Here is a 19,139-nt window from a genome sequence, read left to right as displayed (position 1 = left end):
GCAAACGTGAATTAAACGAATTATATTTATTAATACTTCATCATACAGTTTTACTATAATGCTATTAATTAGTTGAATATATATTGGCTTTGTTATTGAGCTGCAGGCCGAAGGACAATGCGGTTGTCTGAAGCTCAATAACAAAGCCAATATGAATTCAACTAATTAATGACAATTTTATTAATTAACTTTATAATATTATTCATCAAGAAAAGCTTGAATTCAACTTTTTAATTACAGGTTTTTGCTATTAAATGAAGTATGAAGTTTTGAAAAATAGTGAAATTTCTGTTCTATACAACTTTTTCCCTGTTTATATTCCCATGCAAAATGCTTTGAAAATGTTATGTACATGTACACCAAAATACCTTTTAAGAGATAATCTTGTTAATTTAAAACGAAAATTTAATGTTGTTGCAAGAGGAAACAAATGTTCCATGCATTTAATTTCAGAATAATAATTATTACTATATAAATATTGTAATATGAAGGCGATATCACTGATAAAGCATAGGAACAATAACATTTAAACTTAGTATATGACGAAAGTTGCCTTCAAGACATTACATTATGCAGGAACAAAATTTGACAGGTCGCGAAATTATGCAAAATTTACCTAAATAACATTCCGGCCACACTGGATCCACAACCTTTGTTTTTAATACAACTCAGAAAGACAATACGGATTAAAAACTTACTTATTATACCCCGACAAACGAAGTTTTGGAGGTATACAGGACTGAGCTTGTCTGTCGGTCGGTTGGTCGGTCGGTCTGTCGGTCGGTCGGTCCTTATTAAGTGTCCGCTCTTTAATTCAAGTTGTTTTGTCTGATCTTCACCAATCTTGGTCAGATGTTGTATCTAGATAAGGTCTAGGACAAGTTTAAATATGGGTCATGCTGGGTCAAAAACTAGGCCAGGGGGTCACTTAGTGCGATTTTAACATTGATCATGGTGTCCGCTCTCTAATTCAAGTAGTTCCCACCCGAGCCTCATTAAACTTAGTCAGGAGTTGTAGCTCGATGATGTCTAGGTCAAGTTCGAACATGGGTCATGGTATGTCAAAAACTAGGTCACGGAGTCAATTGGTGTGTTTTAAACATTGAGCATGGTGTCTGCTCTCTAATTCATGTAGTTTTCATCCGATCTTCACCAAACTTGTTCAGAAGTTAAATCAAGATGATGTCTAGGTCAAGTTTAAATATGGGGAATGCCGGGTAAAAAAACTAGGTAATAGGGTCATTTGGTGCGTGTTAAACATCAGCATGGTGTCTGCTCTCTTATTCAAGTAGTGTTCATCTGATCTTCACCAACATTGTCAGAAGTTGTATTTAAATGATCTTAAGGCCAAGTTCGAACATGGCTCATGCCAGATAAAATACTAGGCCATGGGATCACTTAGTACGTTTTACACATTCAGCAAGGTGCCCGCTCTCTAATTCAAGTAGTTGTAATCCGATCTTTACCACACTTGGTCAGAAGTTGTATCTAGATGATATGTAGGTCAAGTTCGAACATTGGCTATGCCGGGTCAAAAACAAGGTCACGGGGTCAACATTGAGCATGGTGCCCGCTGTTTTTTGTGAAGACAACATGCAAAATATTCTGTGTCACAAAGCTCTAGTTGCAATTAGAAATTGCATTTGTAATGTGTTAATCCTCCCATGATGTCGAATAAGTTTTGCTTTCGGCGCTCATTGCAGCTTGAACATATTCAAAGTTGTTATCTTTGTACATATGCTCAAATATTGAACCTAACTGTTGTGGTTACACTGCACTATTGATATTGTTGAAAAAGGGAGCTGAATATATTAGGGCTGAGTGCTTTTAGTAAATTGCAATATAAAAATTTTAAGGATTTAAACATTTGCACCAAAACAAATCATAAAACTTTAAATTGGCGTCCAAAATTGTCGAAATTTTACATTCTCATATAAGTCAGAGTTTTTCCTGGTTTCTGAATGGCTGAATGTCGTATTGGCCGACCTTTTTCCATATTGGGTGTGTTTTTCCATATTGGTCGCCTTTTTCTCGTATAAGGCGAGTTTCGAGCATTATTGGCAAGGCTCAGCTTGTATGGGGCGAACAAATTGAACACATTCTCGTCTAATATTATAAAGTTAAGTAATAAATACTGGTTTTATGAAACAGTTGTTGAATGATAAATACCAGTTTTTTGCAGTTGAAACATTAGTTTGTTTACAACACAGCTGGAACGGGATACATTGAGGATAACCACGGAGGAGATGATTCATCTACTAAAGGCTGCTCAAGATACACTTAAGACAGTTGAACACATTGCTGATAAAGCTCTGGATGAGATGAAGATGCATCTTGAACAGTGTAGAAAGGATCTCAATGCACATACGGACAAATGTAAACAGGAACTTGATGAGCACACTGCAAAATGTACAAATGCAATAGATGAACATGTGAGCAAGACGGTTGAATCGACCTATGAGCAATCGTGTAAAGGTATTTCTTACTTTAACTTAACTTTATCAGTCTTGGCATTAATTTTAGGCACTAGCCCAGCCGGGCTACCAACTTGGAAATTTCACTAGCCCGAATCAATTTTAACTAGCCCGAAATAAAAGATTTAATTCTGTTACATTTGTAACTATGTTTGCATTGAAGCAACATAGAACAATAAATATTGAACAAATAAACACTTGATTCTGTTTTATTCACAGTTAATGTCTGACAAAAAATTTAACACAAGGTCTCCAGACATCTCCATTCCTTCATGGTCATTGTCTGAGTCACCGACATCCAGGTCTGACATATCAGTTATGCTCTTAAAGGCGGCGTGAAAACAAAAAAAAAATGTTATAAGATGATATGAATTTTCCACTCAAATATCCGAATAAGTAAATGCAATGTCAAACTAGCAATAATACCTGTGCATAAAAAGTAGAACAAGAAGGTAACTTTCTGCCCTAACTTCTGTGTCTTCTTATAAAACGACTTGTGTAGCAGTAGTTCCATTGCCTAGGCCACATCTGCTTTGTCGCCGATTGTACCAGCATCTAAAATGCAGTATGATAACACATTTGAATTTAATGTAAGATTCGTTCCTTGACAGATTAACTTTATCTGTTAAAAACTATACTCGTAAGTTAGGGCATGATATTTAATTGCATGTTGTTTGCTTACATTAGGTATGAAATGCACTTACCAGACAGCCAGTCAGCAATGCTAGCTCAGAATCAAATTCCCCAATACTTGGAGACATCAAAACAAAGCCATGACTGATTATTCTGCCATAACGGTTGCAATTTTCGTTTCATTGACTGTACATAATTTTTGTTGCAACCTTCATTCTCATTTTGCAGTTGATATGTTTGCGTTGCGCCCTCAAAATAACGCATAAAAGACAATACAATAAATGTATCGCAGCATATTCTCCACCCAGTAGTAATAATAGTTATAGCATCTCGCGAGATTTACTTACAACACTGTTCGATAAGCGTCTAATCAATGAACGCTCAATTAAAAAAACAAATGCAGTTTTGAATAAGCGTCTAAATGAATCTATTTCGGACATGTTACTAAGTTCGGACACGAAAAAATGCACTCGACCGATAGGGCTACCGGCTTGGAATTTGTACTCGACCAACACAAAAATCACTCGACTCGGTTGACGGTCGAGTTGGTTACGTCCAAGAGTGCTTTATTTGCCTATCAATAACTGCAAATGCATACTACGGATAATTCATCATGTGTTTTAATATGTATTGTCATTCTCAGTATACATCGTTAGTTAATTGAATGTTTAACAAATTGTCGACAAATCGGTGCATACCAACATAAAACATATATGTCACAGGGCTCGAATTAAACACTCGCAAACAGGTCTAAAATGCGAGTACACAATTGAGGTACTCGCCATTTTTTGTGAGTTGGGAAAAAACAAACAAATAAGCAGATTTCCAAAAAATAATCGTCTGAAGAACGGGAGGATACAGTGGTCTATCTAAGGTCTTTTCCGTCGATCATAATATTGTAAGTTTATAATGTGACAGTTCCAAATCTGTAAACAACATACTTTGCAAGGGATATCAATCTGGCCGGTTTGTCTGTGAGGGTTTATGTCTCTGTTGATGCTCGTTTCTCGGCACGTCTCTGGGGCATAATTGTTTCTGGATATGTAAATAATGCCTTTATCGTACTCGATATATTTCGGAGAAAAACATAAACCCACAGAAATTAACGACCGGCTCAGTTAGAATTAAAATGTGAGAAGCACAATAGCTAACATGAAATAGAAAACTTTATTCGCGAGTAAACCTTGTACACTGGACGTGACCGGAGTTCAAAACGCTGCCCACTATTTTCCTAACAGTAGTCACGTTACTTTAAAATGTTGTCTACTAAAAAAATAACGAGCTTTTTTGTGGCGAAAATAAACCTAGTTCTTTGTGTTATCTGTTAGCACAGTATCACTACAAGTTCAGGGCTTTATTTTTCGAGTTAAGATCTACCAAAGTATGCATGCTTTATGGAAAGATGTATTGCGAGTTGGATAGAAAAAATGCGAGTTAAAATTTTAACAACTCGCAATTTTTTGCGAGTTGAAACAAAAAAGTAATTCGAGCCCTGTATGTCAGACTTCATTCGCCAAATTTGTTTTAAGTCTGCTGTAATTTGGCGACATCACGGACTGTTTGTTATTAAATGTTGGAACTTATTGTCATTGTACACATGCGCATTGATTTGTTTCCTGTAAAAGAAGTGTTAAAATATCATTGTAAATCTAAAATTGTATTTCGAAACGTGGTGTATTTTATTGTTAAATTTTAGGGAAATATTTAGGAAAAATGTTTCGTTTCGGAAAAAATCTACGCCTTGGGAAAATGGCCGATATTTAGCGTATATTTTATTTAAAAAAAACTGTTACTTTATGTAACTCACGTAATTCAATATGATATTACTGAGTTACTTACTTGAGTAAAGTAAAGTACTATTTCCCGCACAAATGCCTGTCTTGAGCACAATTGTGTAATCATTTGATCATATTAACAACATGCAACCACAAGAATATGTTGACTGTCTAGCAAAACTCTGGCAATAGTATTTCAATATGTTCAGTGTTGAAGCATCGCACACTTGTACAAAATTAAAAAGAACTTTTTTAATGGACTGGCAAACCAATTGAAAACACACTACGATATATATGTGTTGCTTTTCAAATAATATGTCACACGCTTGATATAAACCTTACCACCATTTAAATGCGAATGCAAATGATAAAACCAGTCAAACTTATTGTGTACCGTTAAGTTAAACAATAAATGTTCTCATAACAGCTATAAGTAGACTACATGCACGATAATATGCTTACTTATTAAATAGTTTAACTTCTTTATATTACAGTAACATTTGTTTCTCCTTCAGGCGTATATAAAATATATGGAAATAACTGTGAACATTTTTAGCTCGAATATTATCTATAAAATATATATAATGGAGCTATCCTACTCACCCCGGCGTCGGCGTCTTCGTGAGAGTCTGCGTGAGCATTGGAATGTTAAAGTTTGCGTATCACCTCGAATATGTTCCATGTCCCTTGACATATTGCTTTTATATTTTGCAAACTTCTTAACCAGCATGACCCCAACCTATAAACAAGAGCAGACAACTGCATCAAGCATTTTGTAAGAATGTTGGCCCTTTTTCACTTAGAATATGCATATTATTGATAAATCTATGTTAAAGAGTGCGTACCACCTCAAATATGTTCAATGTCCCTTTTGACATATTTATTTCATATTGTGCATACTTCTTTACCAACATGACCCCAATCAATAAACAAGAGGAGAACACTGTACCAAGCATTTTGTAAGAATTATGGCCCTTTTTCTACTTAGAATATGCATATCATTGATAAATCTATGTTAAAGTTTGCGCACCAAATCAAATATTTTCTATGTACCTTGTCATATTGCTTTCATATTTTGCATACTTCTTTACAAAAAAGACCCCAATCTATAAACACGAGAAGACAACTGTATCAAGCATTTTATAAGAATTATGTTCCCTTTTTATACTTAGAAAATTGAACATTTTGTGAATTGTTTTGTTTAGGTTCTCTTTATTCCTAAATTATCAAAGCTTATGCTTGCAACAATTTTTTTAACTATCATAAGGGGACTTATACTTGCAACAATGTTTTAACTATCATAAAGGGACTGTGCAGGCAAAGTTATATAACTCTGACTGGCATTTTGATTTATGGCCCCTTTTATATTAAGATAATTTACCATTTGGTTAAGTTTTGTTTTTTTGTCCATTTTACTCCTAAAGTATCATAGCTATTGCTTTCAGACTTGGAAAACTCGCTAACTATCGTAAGGGGACTGTAAGGGCAAGTTGCATTACTCTGGTTGACATTTTAACGCAATTATGGCCCTTTTTCCGTCTTAGTAACTTTGAATATTGCGTTTGTGTTTAGATGCACTTTACTTCTAAAGTATCAAGGCTATTGCATTCAAACGTCAAAGACTTTCTTACTATCATGAGGGTACTGTTGAATTTGACCTTGACCGTTACTCACAAGGTCAAATTAATACATTTTAATTAAATTGCCATAACTTCTTCATTATGCCCCCCTTCGAAGAAGAGGGGGTATATTGCTTTGCTCATGTCGGTCTGTCGGTCGGTCGGTCTGTCGGTCCGTCCACCAGGTGGTGTCAGACGATAACTCAAGAACGCTTGGGCCTAGGATCATGAAACTTCATGGGTAGATTGATCATGACTTGCAGATGACCCCTATTGATTTTAAGGTCACTAGGTCAAAGGTCAAGGTCACGGTGACCCGAAATAGTAAAAATGGTTTCCGGATGATAACTCAAGAACGCATACGCCTAGGATCATGAAACTTCATGGGTAGATTGATCATGACTCGCAGATGACCCCTATCTATTTTTAGGTCACTAGGTCAAAGGTCAAGGTCACGGTGTTCCGAAATAGTAAAATGGTTTTCGGATGATAACTCAAGAACGCATACGCCTAGGATCATGAAACTTCATAGGTAGATTGATCATGACTTGCAGATGACCAATATTTATTTTGAGGTCACAAGGTCAAAGGTCAAGGTCACGGTGACCCGAAATAGTAAAATGATTATCGGATGATAACTCAATAACGCTTTTGCCTAGGATCATGACACTTCATAGGTGCATTGATCGTGACCCGCAGATGACCCCTATTGTTTTTCAGGTCACTAGGTCGAAGGTCAAGGTCACAGTGACAAAAATCGTATTCACACAATGGCTGCCACTACAACGGACAGCCCATATGGGGGGCATGCATGTTTTACAAACAGCCCTTGTTTATGATCAGATTTGATTCATACTTTGACAAAACAACACTTACCTGGCATACAATATTTTTGAATGATCATTTAATAAATGACCGCAACCCACATTATACCCCCTCTCTCCCCCCACAAAAAAGGTGTTTTTTTCTTTGAAACATGGTAAAAAACTAAATATTTATTTATTGCATTTTTGAAGGACCGTCTAACCATCCCACACAAGCTATTGCTAACAAACTTGAAATAAAATTGTATTAGTTTGTTTTATGGCTTTACAAATGTTCAATAAATTGTGGAAAATATACCTGAACTCAGAATCATCTATAAAGTACGACTTCTTTACAACATAAGCGATCAATATGTTTCAATTATGGTCCTCTTCCACTTACAATATGACTATACGACCATGACCTTATTGAATATGAACAATTTCCCCATTATGGCTTATGTTATACTGTCATGCACTCAAATAGTCGAGCGCGCTGTCCTCTGACAGCTCTGGTTTAAACATGAGCCGACTGTTGAGTAGTTGTAAGAAGCATGCGCCCATTTGTTAGTAATATATTTAATTAAGTATGGTTCAATGATACTTTCCAAATGTTAAGAACAAATGTTCTAACTACAGTTCTGCTAAGTTCGAACATGGGTCATGTCACGATGATGTAGAATCAAAATTAAAGAAAACAAAGCCTTTGAACACTCTAGAGCCCACATGTAATGTTCAATCTTCATGAAGATTGTTAATGATAACAGGGCCGAGTTTGCAACTTAGTCATGGTGTAAAAAATAAGCTTCATGGTAAAAAGCATATGCTACTACTTCTAATACTTATAATTAATATGTAACGTTTTGATTTCAGAACTGATCGAACGTACGAAGAAGCTTTACAGGGACACCTTAAATCACGTTACCATATCTCCATTAAATGACTACAAACATGAAAAATTAGGAGATGTTTATATGCCGCCGAAAATTGTTCAAATGTTCGAGGACAAAGGTGTTTTTAAGAAAACAGACAAACAGGTTACGCAGTACAAGGGTGTGTTTTTAACAGATTACAATGTTAACCGACGAATATTTCTTCAAGGTGAGGCGGGGTCTGGAAAAACTACATTCCTATCCAAGTTAGCCCTGGACTGGTGTGGAGAACCGCATAATATTAGTGCATCTGATAACAGTTCACTTTTCTTTAGTGATATCGACGTTTTGCAAAGCTTTGTGTTTGTTTTCCATATTACATTGAGAAATTCGGTAAAACAATTTGACGTATATACTTTGATTAAACAACAAATAATAGACTCGATTTACTCTCAGGAAGACCGTGAGAAGGCGTACAAACTAGTGAATGAGATCATGAAACGTGAACAATGCTTGATACTACTTGATGGTCTAGATGAGTGGACCGGACCAGGAGATCATCACAACCTACCGACATTGGTAGTAGATCACAGCAAATGTGTGATGTTATTTTCAACACGACCTTGGAAATTGGCTGAATTAAAAATTACGCATTTGGACAGATACACGTCGGTGCAATTGGAAGGAGTAAACAAGCCATTTGAGCTCAGCAGATTAATACTGGGCCGCTTGGTAGATAAGGATGATCTTGAATTAAAATGCTCAGCATTTAAGCATTACATAGCGAAACAGAAGCTCGACAATTTACTGGCATCACCCATGATGCTCTCTGCAATTGTTTGTTCATTTGCAGAGGGAATAGAACTCAAAGGCTCTAAGTGTGAAATATACATTCTCTTACTGGAAAGTCTTTTTAAGAAAGCGAACAGTGAAATGCGTACATTTGAACATCCCCCGTCTTCATGCTTCACAGAGACTCAATACATACAGCCAAATATAGATGCCCTAAATCGCCTAGCCGAATTAGCATTTCATTTGTTGTTTGTAAATACAAAGGAAAATTCACTAGTGTTTAGTATAAGCGAATTACGACAATTTAAGTTGGATGAACAAGAGCAAAAGGAATTTGCATTACAATCCGGAATTTTGTCGTCAGCACGAAACGCTGCTTTACTGCGACCGTCATCTTCATTTTCGTTTATCCACTTGAGCATGCAGGAATTCCTCGCTGCTTATCATATTTCCCGCAATACCGATCTCGTTGATGGCGTTATTTCTGTTTATCTTAACCGCCAAAGGGAAGCATATCGCGACATATCACAGGTGTTTATATTCCTGTGTGGACTAGATGTAACGTGTGCGGAAAAGCTATCAAGCATGATGGATGAACGCAATGCTTTGAGTCAATCAATCATACTGGCAGGACACAGAGAAGCTGTTGCAAACGGACATAATGAAGCTTTACTTAGACTAAGTATCTTCAAATTCGATCAGCAAACATACACCAACGACCTTCATAGGATTTGGACAAATAACGCAAAAAATGTCATTTCCATGAATGTTGACGACCAGAACAAACGAATGTCACCTGCAAATGACGAGTCTGCATCTCATATAAAGATTGACCTATCATTGTGTCGCAAGCTGAAAAGTTTAGTCCTGATTGGAGAAGAATTAAAAAACAGCATATTGTTGACAGGTAATTATACCATAAAAGTAATTGTTTGTAAAGTGAATTCGGTGTATATAATGAACAAGGTACATGCAATGTGTTTGTATTGGGCATATAAACTGAATCATGATTAAACAACATTAGCTTATTGTAAGTTTTGTCAGGTAGATAACAGACACGCAAATATTTTTATATATAAAATAATGTGAATTATAATGATTTGTAGTAATACATGTAGTACAAACAAAATACATTGACTGTGTAGTAGATCAGCATAATGGCGCTATCAGAAAAACAAAACGAGTTAGTCTAATGTTATGATTGTTTTGCTTTTTATTTTGCACCCCAGGAAACCCTATACCTTGTGAGCAGTGTAATACCATTGGGGCAGTGCTTGTTAATTTACCATGAACTAACATAGGGTAAGTAAATTAGACAAATTAAAATTTTCAAAGTCCAATTTGAAACAACTGTGTATTATATTGATAACAAATCTATCGGCCTTCATTTAGACAAAATCCTGACAAAATTTCTTTAAAAAATGAGCAAAGCGTGGCTCTCTGAAGTAGAAGATCGGGTAAAATGGGCCATATTCAGGCAATCAGAAAAACTGCCTCTACAAAGCAAAGAAATTGCAACCAAATGGCTTGAAATTAGTTTTTTGTCATCCAAAAGATTTATAAAGTCACTGCTTATATAAGGTTTCCTGGTCTTCTCCAGATGGTATCCATGTTTTCCCAACATGGTCATTAAAAACGCAAATTTCCCCACATGAAATAGTTTCTTAGAGTAACCATGCTGAAAGGTTATGACAGGCATGTGTTAAGTGTGCATAAATCCTTTAAATCAGAGCTCCAGATAAGGGCCTTACAGCCGTAAATACGGCTTTTTCATGAAGGTTTACGCATTTATTTGTTTAAACTAAAGGTACAATTACGACTTTAATATCTCTTTTACGCATTTACGAAAACAATTTGGCCGTACCGATACGTCCGCGTCAACGCGGCGTGATTGGTTGGTCTCTAACCTAACGGCGCTTTTTGTTTATTCAAATTACCGAAAAGTTGTAGACTGGGTTCCGATATTATTGTCTATTATGTCGCGTGATTTCAAGTAACTTATAAACCCGTCAAAACAATATGTATGCGGGCAAGGGAAGGCCGGCTAACTTTCGGTTTCAAAAAAAACACTTTGTTGTCATATAATGGCTACATACGGTCGTCTAACTATCCTGATATTCAATATGTCAACCCAGAAAAAGACATTGTCGCCCCGATATAAAACAATTTGATTGCATCGGTGGCTACTTTGCAACTTTGACAGTTAACTGCTAAAGCAACGATTCTTTTGAAATGAGACAGTGAAATTAGTGTTCATTTACTTAGCTTACTAGTTGGCTTGTGTTTTCTTGTCAAGAAAAATGAAGAAATAGTATTTAGTCATTCCAATATACAAGAACACGGGTAGTACATTACTACCTGTATTTTTAGATATGGTAGTACAGGTACTTATTGATTTTCAGCGTTACTCCTTTTCTTTCTGTCAGTGGCAGTACCGTTTCTAATTTCACAAATCCTTATCTGGAGCTCTGCTTAAACCCTTTCAGTGCGGGAACCGAATTTTGAAGGCCTTTGCAAACAGTTTGGATCCAGATGAGACGTCACAGAACGTGGCGTCTCATCAGGATCCAAACTGTTTGCTATTCTGATAATATTCTTTGAAAAAAAATCGAAAAAAATGCTAATTTTAGAAATTCAGCAGACGACATTTTAGCAGATGACAAACTTCCCAGCATGCAAAGGGTTAAATATTGTAGTGGTTTGCAAATTAAAGTAGTTTTTCTTCACTAATTGCCTGAAAATGGACCATTTTGCCTGAACTTCTACTTCAGGGAGCCACACTTCTCTCATTTTATTAAGAAAATTTGTCAGGATTTTTTCTACATGTACATGTAGGCTCATAACTTTGCTATCAATCTTAATACACAGTTGTTTCAAATTAGACTTTGAAAATTTTAATTTTTCCAATTTACGTAACCTGTGCTAGTTCATACTAAAATAACGATAACGAGCACTGCTCAAATGGTATTACACTGCTCACAGTGTATCAGGTTTCCTGAGGTGTTTTGCAGTGTGTCGTTTTATTGGGCAATTTAGTGTAAGCATTATAACAATATTGTTCCAGTACATGAAATACTCATACAATACATGTTACGGCATTAGTCCAAATGTGAAAAAATACAGTTATTAATTTCTATTTGAAACAAAATCAAAAACAAAGGAAAGTTTCTTCAATTTCCAAAATCGCATTATCGTGAATGAACATACTTATCGATCAAATTCGATTAATTGTGTGTACCCACAAGGACCTAGAAAGATTTATTAAGATTAAATAAAACATATCGATCAATTATATATATATATATATATCAGGGATATTATACATGTACATATATATAGTAACAATTTTATCACATAGTATGTGTAAGTGATTTCATACAGTGAATAAAGTATTCCTTTACCTTTTAATAGAATGTACTCAAGCACAATTGACATACACAAAATCATCATCCACCATAATTCATCAGAGAAATTTTTTAGCATTTAAGCATATATTGTTAGGACTTAATGTCACGAGAGCAGTATATCAGTATGAATATCAAAGTCTTGAGTCTTAAATGGCGCCAGTGGGCCGTGGCTGGTAATAAGAGAAGTATTTCAGACTGAGTGTCAGTATGCATATCAAAGTCTTGAAAGGCGCACGCGGACCATGGCTGGTCGTTAGAGCAGTATATCAGTATACATATCACAGTGTTAAAAGGCGCAATTGGACCGTGGCCGGTCATAAGAACAGTATATCATTATTCATATCAAAGTCTTGAATGGCTCAAGTGGACCGTGGTTGGTTATAAGAGCAGTATATCATTATTCATATCAAAGTCTTGAATGGCTCAATTGGACCGTGGTAGGTTATAAGAACAGTATATCATTATTCTTATCAAAGACTTGAATGGCTCAATTGGACCGTGGCTGGTCATGAGAACAGTATATCAGTATGCATATCAAAGTCTTGAATGGCTAAAGTGGACTGTGGTTGGTTATAAAAGCAGTATATCAGTATGCATATCAAAGTCTTGGATGGCTCAAATGGACCGAGGCTGGTTATAAGGCATTATATCATTATGCATATCAAAGTCTTGAATGGCTCAAATGGACCATGGTTGCTACAAAATGTATAAGAGCAGTATATCAGTATACATATCACAGTGTTAAAAGGCGCAAGTGGACCGTGGCTGGTCATAACAACAGTATATCATTATTCATATCAAAGTCTTGAATGGCTCAAGTGGACTGTGGTTGGTTATAAGTGCAGTATATCATTATGCATATCAAAGTCTTGAATGGCGCGAATGGACCGTGGCTGGTCATAAGAACAGTATATCATCATTCATATCAAAGTCTTGAATGGCGCAAATGGACCGGGGCTGGTTATAAGGCAGTATATCATTATGCATATCAAAGTCTTGAATGGCTCAAATGGACGGAGGCTGTTTATAAGACAGTATATCATTATGCATATCAAAGTGTTGAATGGCTCAAATGGACCGGGGCTTTTTATAAGGCAGTATATCATTATGCATATCAAAGTCTTGGATGGCTCAAGTGGACCGAGGTTGGTCATAAGAGCAGTATACCATTATGCATATCAAAGTCTTGAATGACTCAAGTGGACCATGGTTGGCTACAAAATGTATAAGAGCAGTATATCAGTATGCATATCAAAGTCTTGAATGGCTGAAGTGGACCGTGGTTGGTTATAAGGCAGTATATCATTATGCATATCAAAGTCTTGAATGGCTCAAATGGACCGAGGCTGGTTTTAAGGCAGTATATCATTATGCATATCAAAGTGTTGAATGGCTCAAATGGACCAGGCTGGTTATAAGAGCAGTATATCATTATGCATATCAACGTCTTGAATGGCTCAAGTATACTGTGGTTGGTTATAAGGCAGTTTATCATTATGCTTATCAAAGTCTTGAATGGCTCAAATGGACCGGGGCTGGTTATAAGGCAGTATATCATTATGCATATCAAAGTGTTGAATGGCTCAAATGGACCAGGCTGGTTATAAGACAGTATATCATTATGCTTATCAAAGTCTTGAATGGCTCAAATGGACCGGGGCTGGTTATAAGGCAGTATATCATTATGCATATCAAAGTCTTGAATGGCTCAAATGGACCGAGGCTGGTTATAAGACAGTATATCATTATGCATATCAAAGTCTTGAATGGCTCATGTGGACCGTGGTTGGTGTTAAGGCAGTATATCATTATGAATATCAAAGTCTTGAATGGCTCATGTGGACCGTGGTTGGTTATAAGACAGTATATCATTATGCATATCAAAGTCTTGAATGGCTCAAATGGACCGTGGTTGGTTATAAGGCAGTATATCATTATGCATATCAAAGTCTTGAATGGCTCAAATGGACCGAGGCTGGTTATAAGACAGTATATCATTATGCATATCAAAGTGTTGAATGGCTCAAATGGACCGGGGCTGGTTATAAAGCAGTATATCATTATGCATATCAAAGTCTTGGATGGCTCAAGTGGACCGAGGTTGGTTATAAGAGCAGTATATCATTATGCATATCAAAGTCTTGAATGGCTCAAGTGGACCATGGTTGGCTACAAAATGTATAAGAGCAGTATATCAGTATGCATATCAAAGTCTTCAATGGCTCAAGTGGACCGTGGTTGGTTATAAGGCAGTATATCATTATGCATATCAAAGTCTTGAATGGCTCAAATGGACTGAGGCTGGTTATAAGGCAGTATATCATTATGCATATCAAAGTGTTGAATGGCTCAAATGGACCGGGGCTGGTTATAAGAGCAGTATATCATTATGCATATCAAAGTCTTGAATGGCTCAAGTGGACTGTGGTTGGTTATAATGCAGTATATCATTAAGCTTATCAAAGTCTTGAATGGGTCAAATGGACCGGGGCTGGTTATAAGGCAGTATATCATTATGCATATCAAAGTGTTGAATGGCTCAAATGGACCGGGCTGGTTATAAGACAGTATATCATTATGCTTATCAAAGTCTTGAATGGCTCAAATGGACCGTGGTTGGTTATAAGGCAGTATATCATTATGCATATCAAAGTGTTGAATGGCTCAAATGGACCAGGCGGGTAATAAGACATGTAGTATATCATTATGCTTATCAAAGTCTTGAATGGCTCAAATGGACCGGGGCTGGTTATAAGGCAGTATATCATTATGCATATCAAAGTCTTGAATGACTCAAGTGGACCGTGGTTGGTTAAGAGCAGTATATCATTATGCATATCAAAGTCTTGAATGGCGCATGTGGACCGGGGCTGGACATAAGAGCAGTTTATCAGTATGCATATCAAAGACTTGAATGGCGCGAGTGGACCGAGGCAGGTTATAAGAGCAGTATATCATTATGCATATCAAAGTGTTGAATGGCTCAAATGGACCGGGGCTGGTTATAAGGCAGTATATCATTATGCATATCCAAGTCTTGAATGGCTCAAGTGGACCGTGGTTGGTTATAAGAGCAGTATATCAGTATGCATATCAAAGTCTTAAATGGCGCGAGTGGACCGGGGCTGGTCATGAGAACAGTATATCATTATTCATATCAAAGTCTTGAATGGCGTGTGGACCGTGCTTGGATATAAGAGCAATATATCATTATGCATATCAAAGTGTTGAATGGCTCAAGTGGACCGTGGTTGGTTATAAGAGCAGTTTATCATTATGCATATCAAAGTCTTGAATGGCTCAAGTGGACCATGGTTGGCTACAAAATGTATAAGAGCAGTATATCATTGTGCATATCAAAGTCTTGAATGGCGTGTGGGCCGTGGTTGGTTATAAGAGCAATATATCATTATGCATATAAAAGTGTTGAATGGCTCAAGTGGACCGGGGCTGGTCATGAGAACAGTATATCATTATTCATATCAAAGTCTTGAATGTCGTGTGGACCGTGGTTGGTTATAAGAGCAATATATCATTATGCATATCAAAGTGTTGAATGGCTCAAGTGGACCGTGGTTGGTTATAAAAGCAATATATCATTATGCATATCAAAGTGTTGAATGGCTCAAGTGGACCGTGGATGGTTATAAGAGCAGTTTATCAGTATGCATATCAAAGTCTTGAATGGCTCAAGTGGACAGGGGCTGGTTATAAGGCAGTATATCATTACGCAAATCAAAGTGTTGAATGGCGCGAGTGGACCGTGGCTGGTTATAAGAGCAGTATATCATTATGCATATCAAAGTCTTGAATGGCTCAAATGGACCGGGGCTGGTTATAAGGCAGTATATCATTATGCATATCAAAGTCTTGAATGGCTCAAGTGGACCGAGGCTGGTTATAAGAGCAGTATATCAGTATGCATATCAAAGTCTTGAATGGCTCAAGTGGACCGTGGTTGGTTATAAGGCTGTATATAATTATGCATATCAAAGTGTTGAATGGCTCAAATGAACCGGGGCTGGTTATAAGGCAGTATATCATTATGCACATCAAAGTCTTGAATGACTCAAGTGGACCGTGGTTGGCTACAAAATGTATAAGAGCAGTATATCAGTATGCATATCAAAGTCTTGAATGGCTCAAGTGGACCATGGTTGGCTAAAAAATGTATAAGAGCAGTATATCAGTATGCATATCAAAGTTTTGAATGGCTCAAGTGGACTGTGGTTGGTTATAAGGCAGTTTATCATTATGCATATCAAAGTCTTGAATGGCTCAAATGGACCGGGGCTGGTTATAAGGCAATATATCATTATGCATATCAAAGTCTTGAATGGCTCAAGTGGACCGAGGCTGGTTATAAGAGCAGTATATCAGTATGTATATCAAAGTCTTGAATGGCTCAAGTGGACCGTGGTTGGTTATAAGGCAGTATATCATTATGCATATCAAAGTCTTGCAGGGCTCAGCATTTACCGAAAAACCAACTTGCCCTTCCGGGCAAGTACTTAGAAAATGTACTTGCCCTGAACGTAAAGCCGCTTGCCCAAACATGAAATATCACATTAACTGTAAACCTCATATATTTCAATAAAGATCAATATGATACACCACAAAACCTTTTTTATTTTTGAATGTTTAACAAAATGATTACTGCATTTAAAGTCTAATGAAAGTCTAAATTACATGCTCTTTGTTCGTTTTTGCACTTGCCCGGTTGGACAACTAGATTATAAAATAACTTGCCCGGACCCAACTTTTACTTGCCAGGGGCAATATAGGACAACCGTTAATGTTGAGCCCTAGTGTCTTGAATGGCTCAAATGGACCGAGGCTGGTTATAATGCAGTATATCATTATGCATATCAAAGTGTTGAATGGCTCAAATGGACCGTGGTTGGTTATAAGAGCAGTATATCATTATTCATATCAAAGTATTGAATGACTCAAGTGGACCGTGGTTGGTTATAAGAGCAGTATATCATTATGCATATCAAAGTGTTAAATAGCTCAAGTGGACCGTGGTTGGTTATACGAGCAGTATATCATTATACATATCAAAGTCTTGAATGGCTCAAGTGCACTGTGGTTGGTTATAAGGCAGTATATCCTAATGCATATCAAAGTCTTGAATGGCTCAAATGGACCGTGGCTGGTAATAAGGCAGTATATCATTATGCATATCAAAGTCTTGAATGGCTCAAGTGGACCGTGGTTAGTTATAAGAGCAGTATATCATTATGCATATCAAAGTCTTGAATGACTCAAGTGGACCATGGTTGGTTATAAGGCAGTATATCAGTATGCATATCAAAGTCTTGAATGACTCAAGTGGACCGTGGTTGGTTATAAGGCAGTATATCATTATGCATATCAAAGTCTTGAATGGCGCAAAAGGACCGTGGCTGGTAATAAGAACAGTATATCATTATGCATATCAAAGTCTTGAATGGCTCAAGTGGACCATGGTTGGCTACATAATGTATAAGAGCAGTATATCATTATGCATATCAAAGTCTTGAATGGCGCGAGTGGACCGGGGTTGGTTATAAGAGCAGTATATCAGTATGCAAATCAAAGTCTTGAATGGCTCAAGTGGACCGAGGCTGGTTATAAGAGCAGTATATCATTATGCATATCAAAGTGTTTAATGGCTCAAGTGGACCGAGGTTGGTTATAAGAGCAGTATATCAGTATGCATATCAAAGCCTTGAATGGCGCGAGTGGACTGGGGCTGGTTATAAGAGCAGTATATCATTATGCATATCAAAGTGTTCAATGGCTCAAGTGGACCGAGGTTGGTTATAAGAGCAGTATATCAGTATGCATATCAAAGTCTTGAATGGCTCAAATGGACTGTGGCTGGCTCATATCCCATCAATATGGCGTAATGACCAGAATGTTAATGGTATGCTTGCATTGAGCATTATTGACTGCATCAAAATAACGTATACATTTATTTTACAACTTGCTTACAATTTAACACAAAAAGCATCACCTTCACGTTTAACGATATCATAGTATAATAGTATTTCATAGCGTCACATTTTATAACGTGGATGATATGCACATTTAATAAAGCACGAAGTTGCATTATCCGAATAAAGTGAAAGATGTATGGGGCATTTTCATGTGTTTGCATGATCATAGCACTAAGTACTGTACATCTCCTTACAAGTTCTTGCATTATTTTTTTTATATGACAAACACGATTGTGAACTACACGTACTTCACATCTCATAAACCAATGTTTTACCAAATACTTTTACCAAATACTTCACATTTCATAAACATAGTCATGATACATATTATTTCATACACAGTTAAACACAGTCATTTTAGTAACTTATTGACATTAAATATACATAAAGTTATAATTGTACATTTACGGAAACTAATCAGTCCCGATACTTATTGTCATTCTGGCAATATCTTACGTTAAGATATTCGTGTGAATGACGTCACTCTCCGAAGATAAAGTGTTCCGGTTAATAACACATTAATTACTTAAATATAAGTATGCACTATATTACAACTAGTGCTATACGTTTGTTTTTGTTTTAGATTATATTGTTTTATATTATGTAATTCAATGAAATATATTTTTCTGCTGAGCACTATTATCAGCATGTTGTTGTACATAATTTAAACCGTGATACCGTATTTTGATAAGGGGCTTATCGATTCAGTTAACTGAATAGCAATTAGACCATAATTCATAAAACATATGTTCAAATAATCATTATTGGCACATACTGAAA

General features: G+C 36.5%; 1 protein-coding gene across 1 annotated transcript in view; it reads left to right on the top strand.

The window, feature by feature from the left end:
* The window catches only part of LOC127839805 (uncharacterized), a 34,858-nt gene extending 23,092 nt beyond the window's left edge, over positions 1–11,766 (top strand). The window contains exons 3-5 of the mRNA XM_052368191.1: positions 2,211–2,475; positions 8,178–9,613; positions 11,740–11,766. Coding sequence (XP_052224151.1) covers positions 2,211–2,475; positions 8,178–9,613; positions 11,740–11,766 — 1,728 coding nt within the window. The remainder of the gene's footprint in view (positions 1–2,210; positions 2,476–8,177; positions 9,614–11,739) is intronic.
* The last annotated feature ends 7,373 nt before the right edge of the window (positions 11,767–19,139 follow it).

Source organism: Dreissena polymorpha, chromosome 7 (assembly GCF_020536995.1).
Source record: "Dreissena polymorpha isolate Duluth1 chromosome 7, UMN_Dpol_1.0, whole genome shotgun sequence".
NCBI lineage: Eukaryota > Metazoa > Mollusca > Bivalvia > Myida > Dreissenidae > Dreissena > Dreissena polymorpha.
This window is presented reverse-complemented; position numbering and strand designations above follow the sequence as displayed.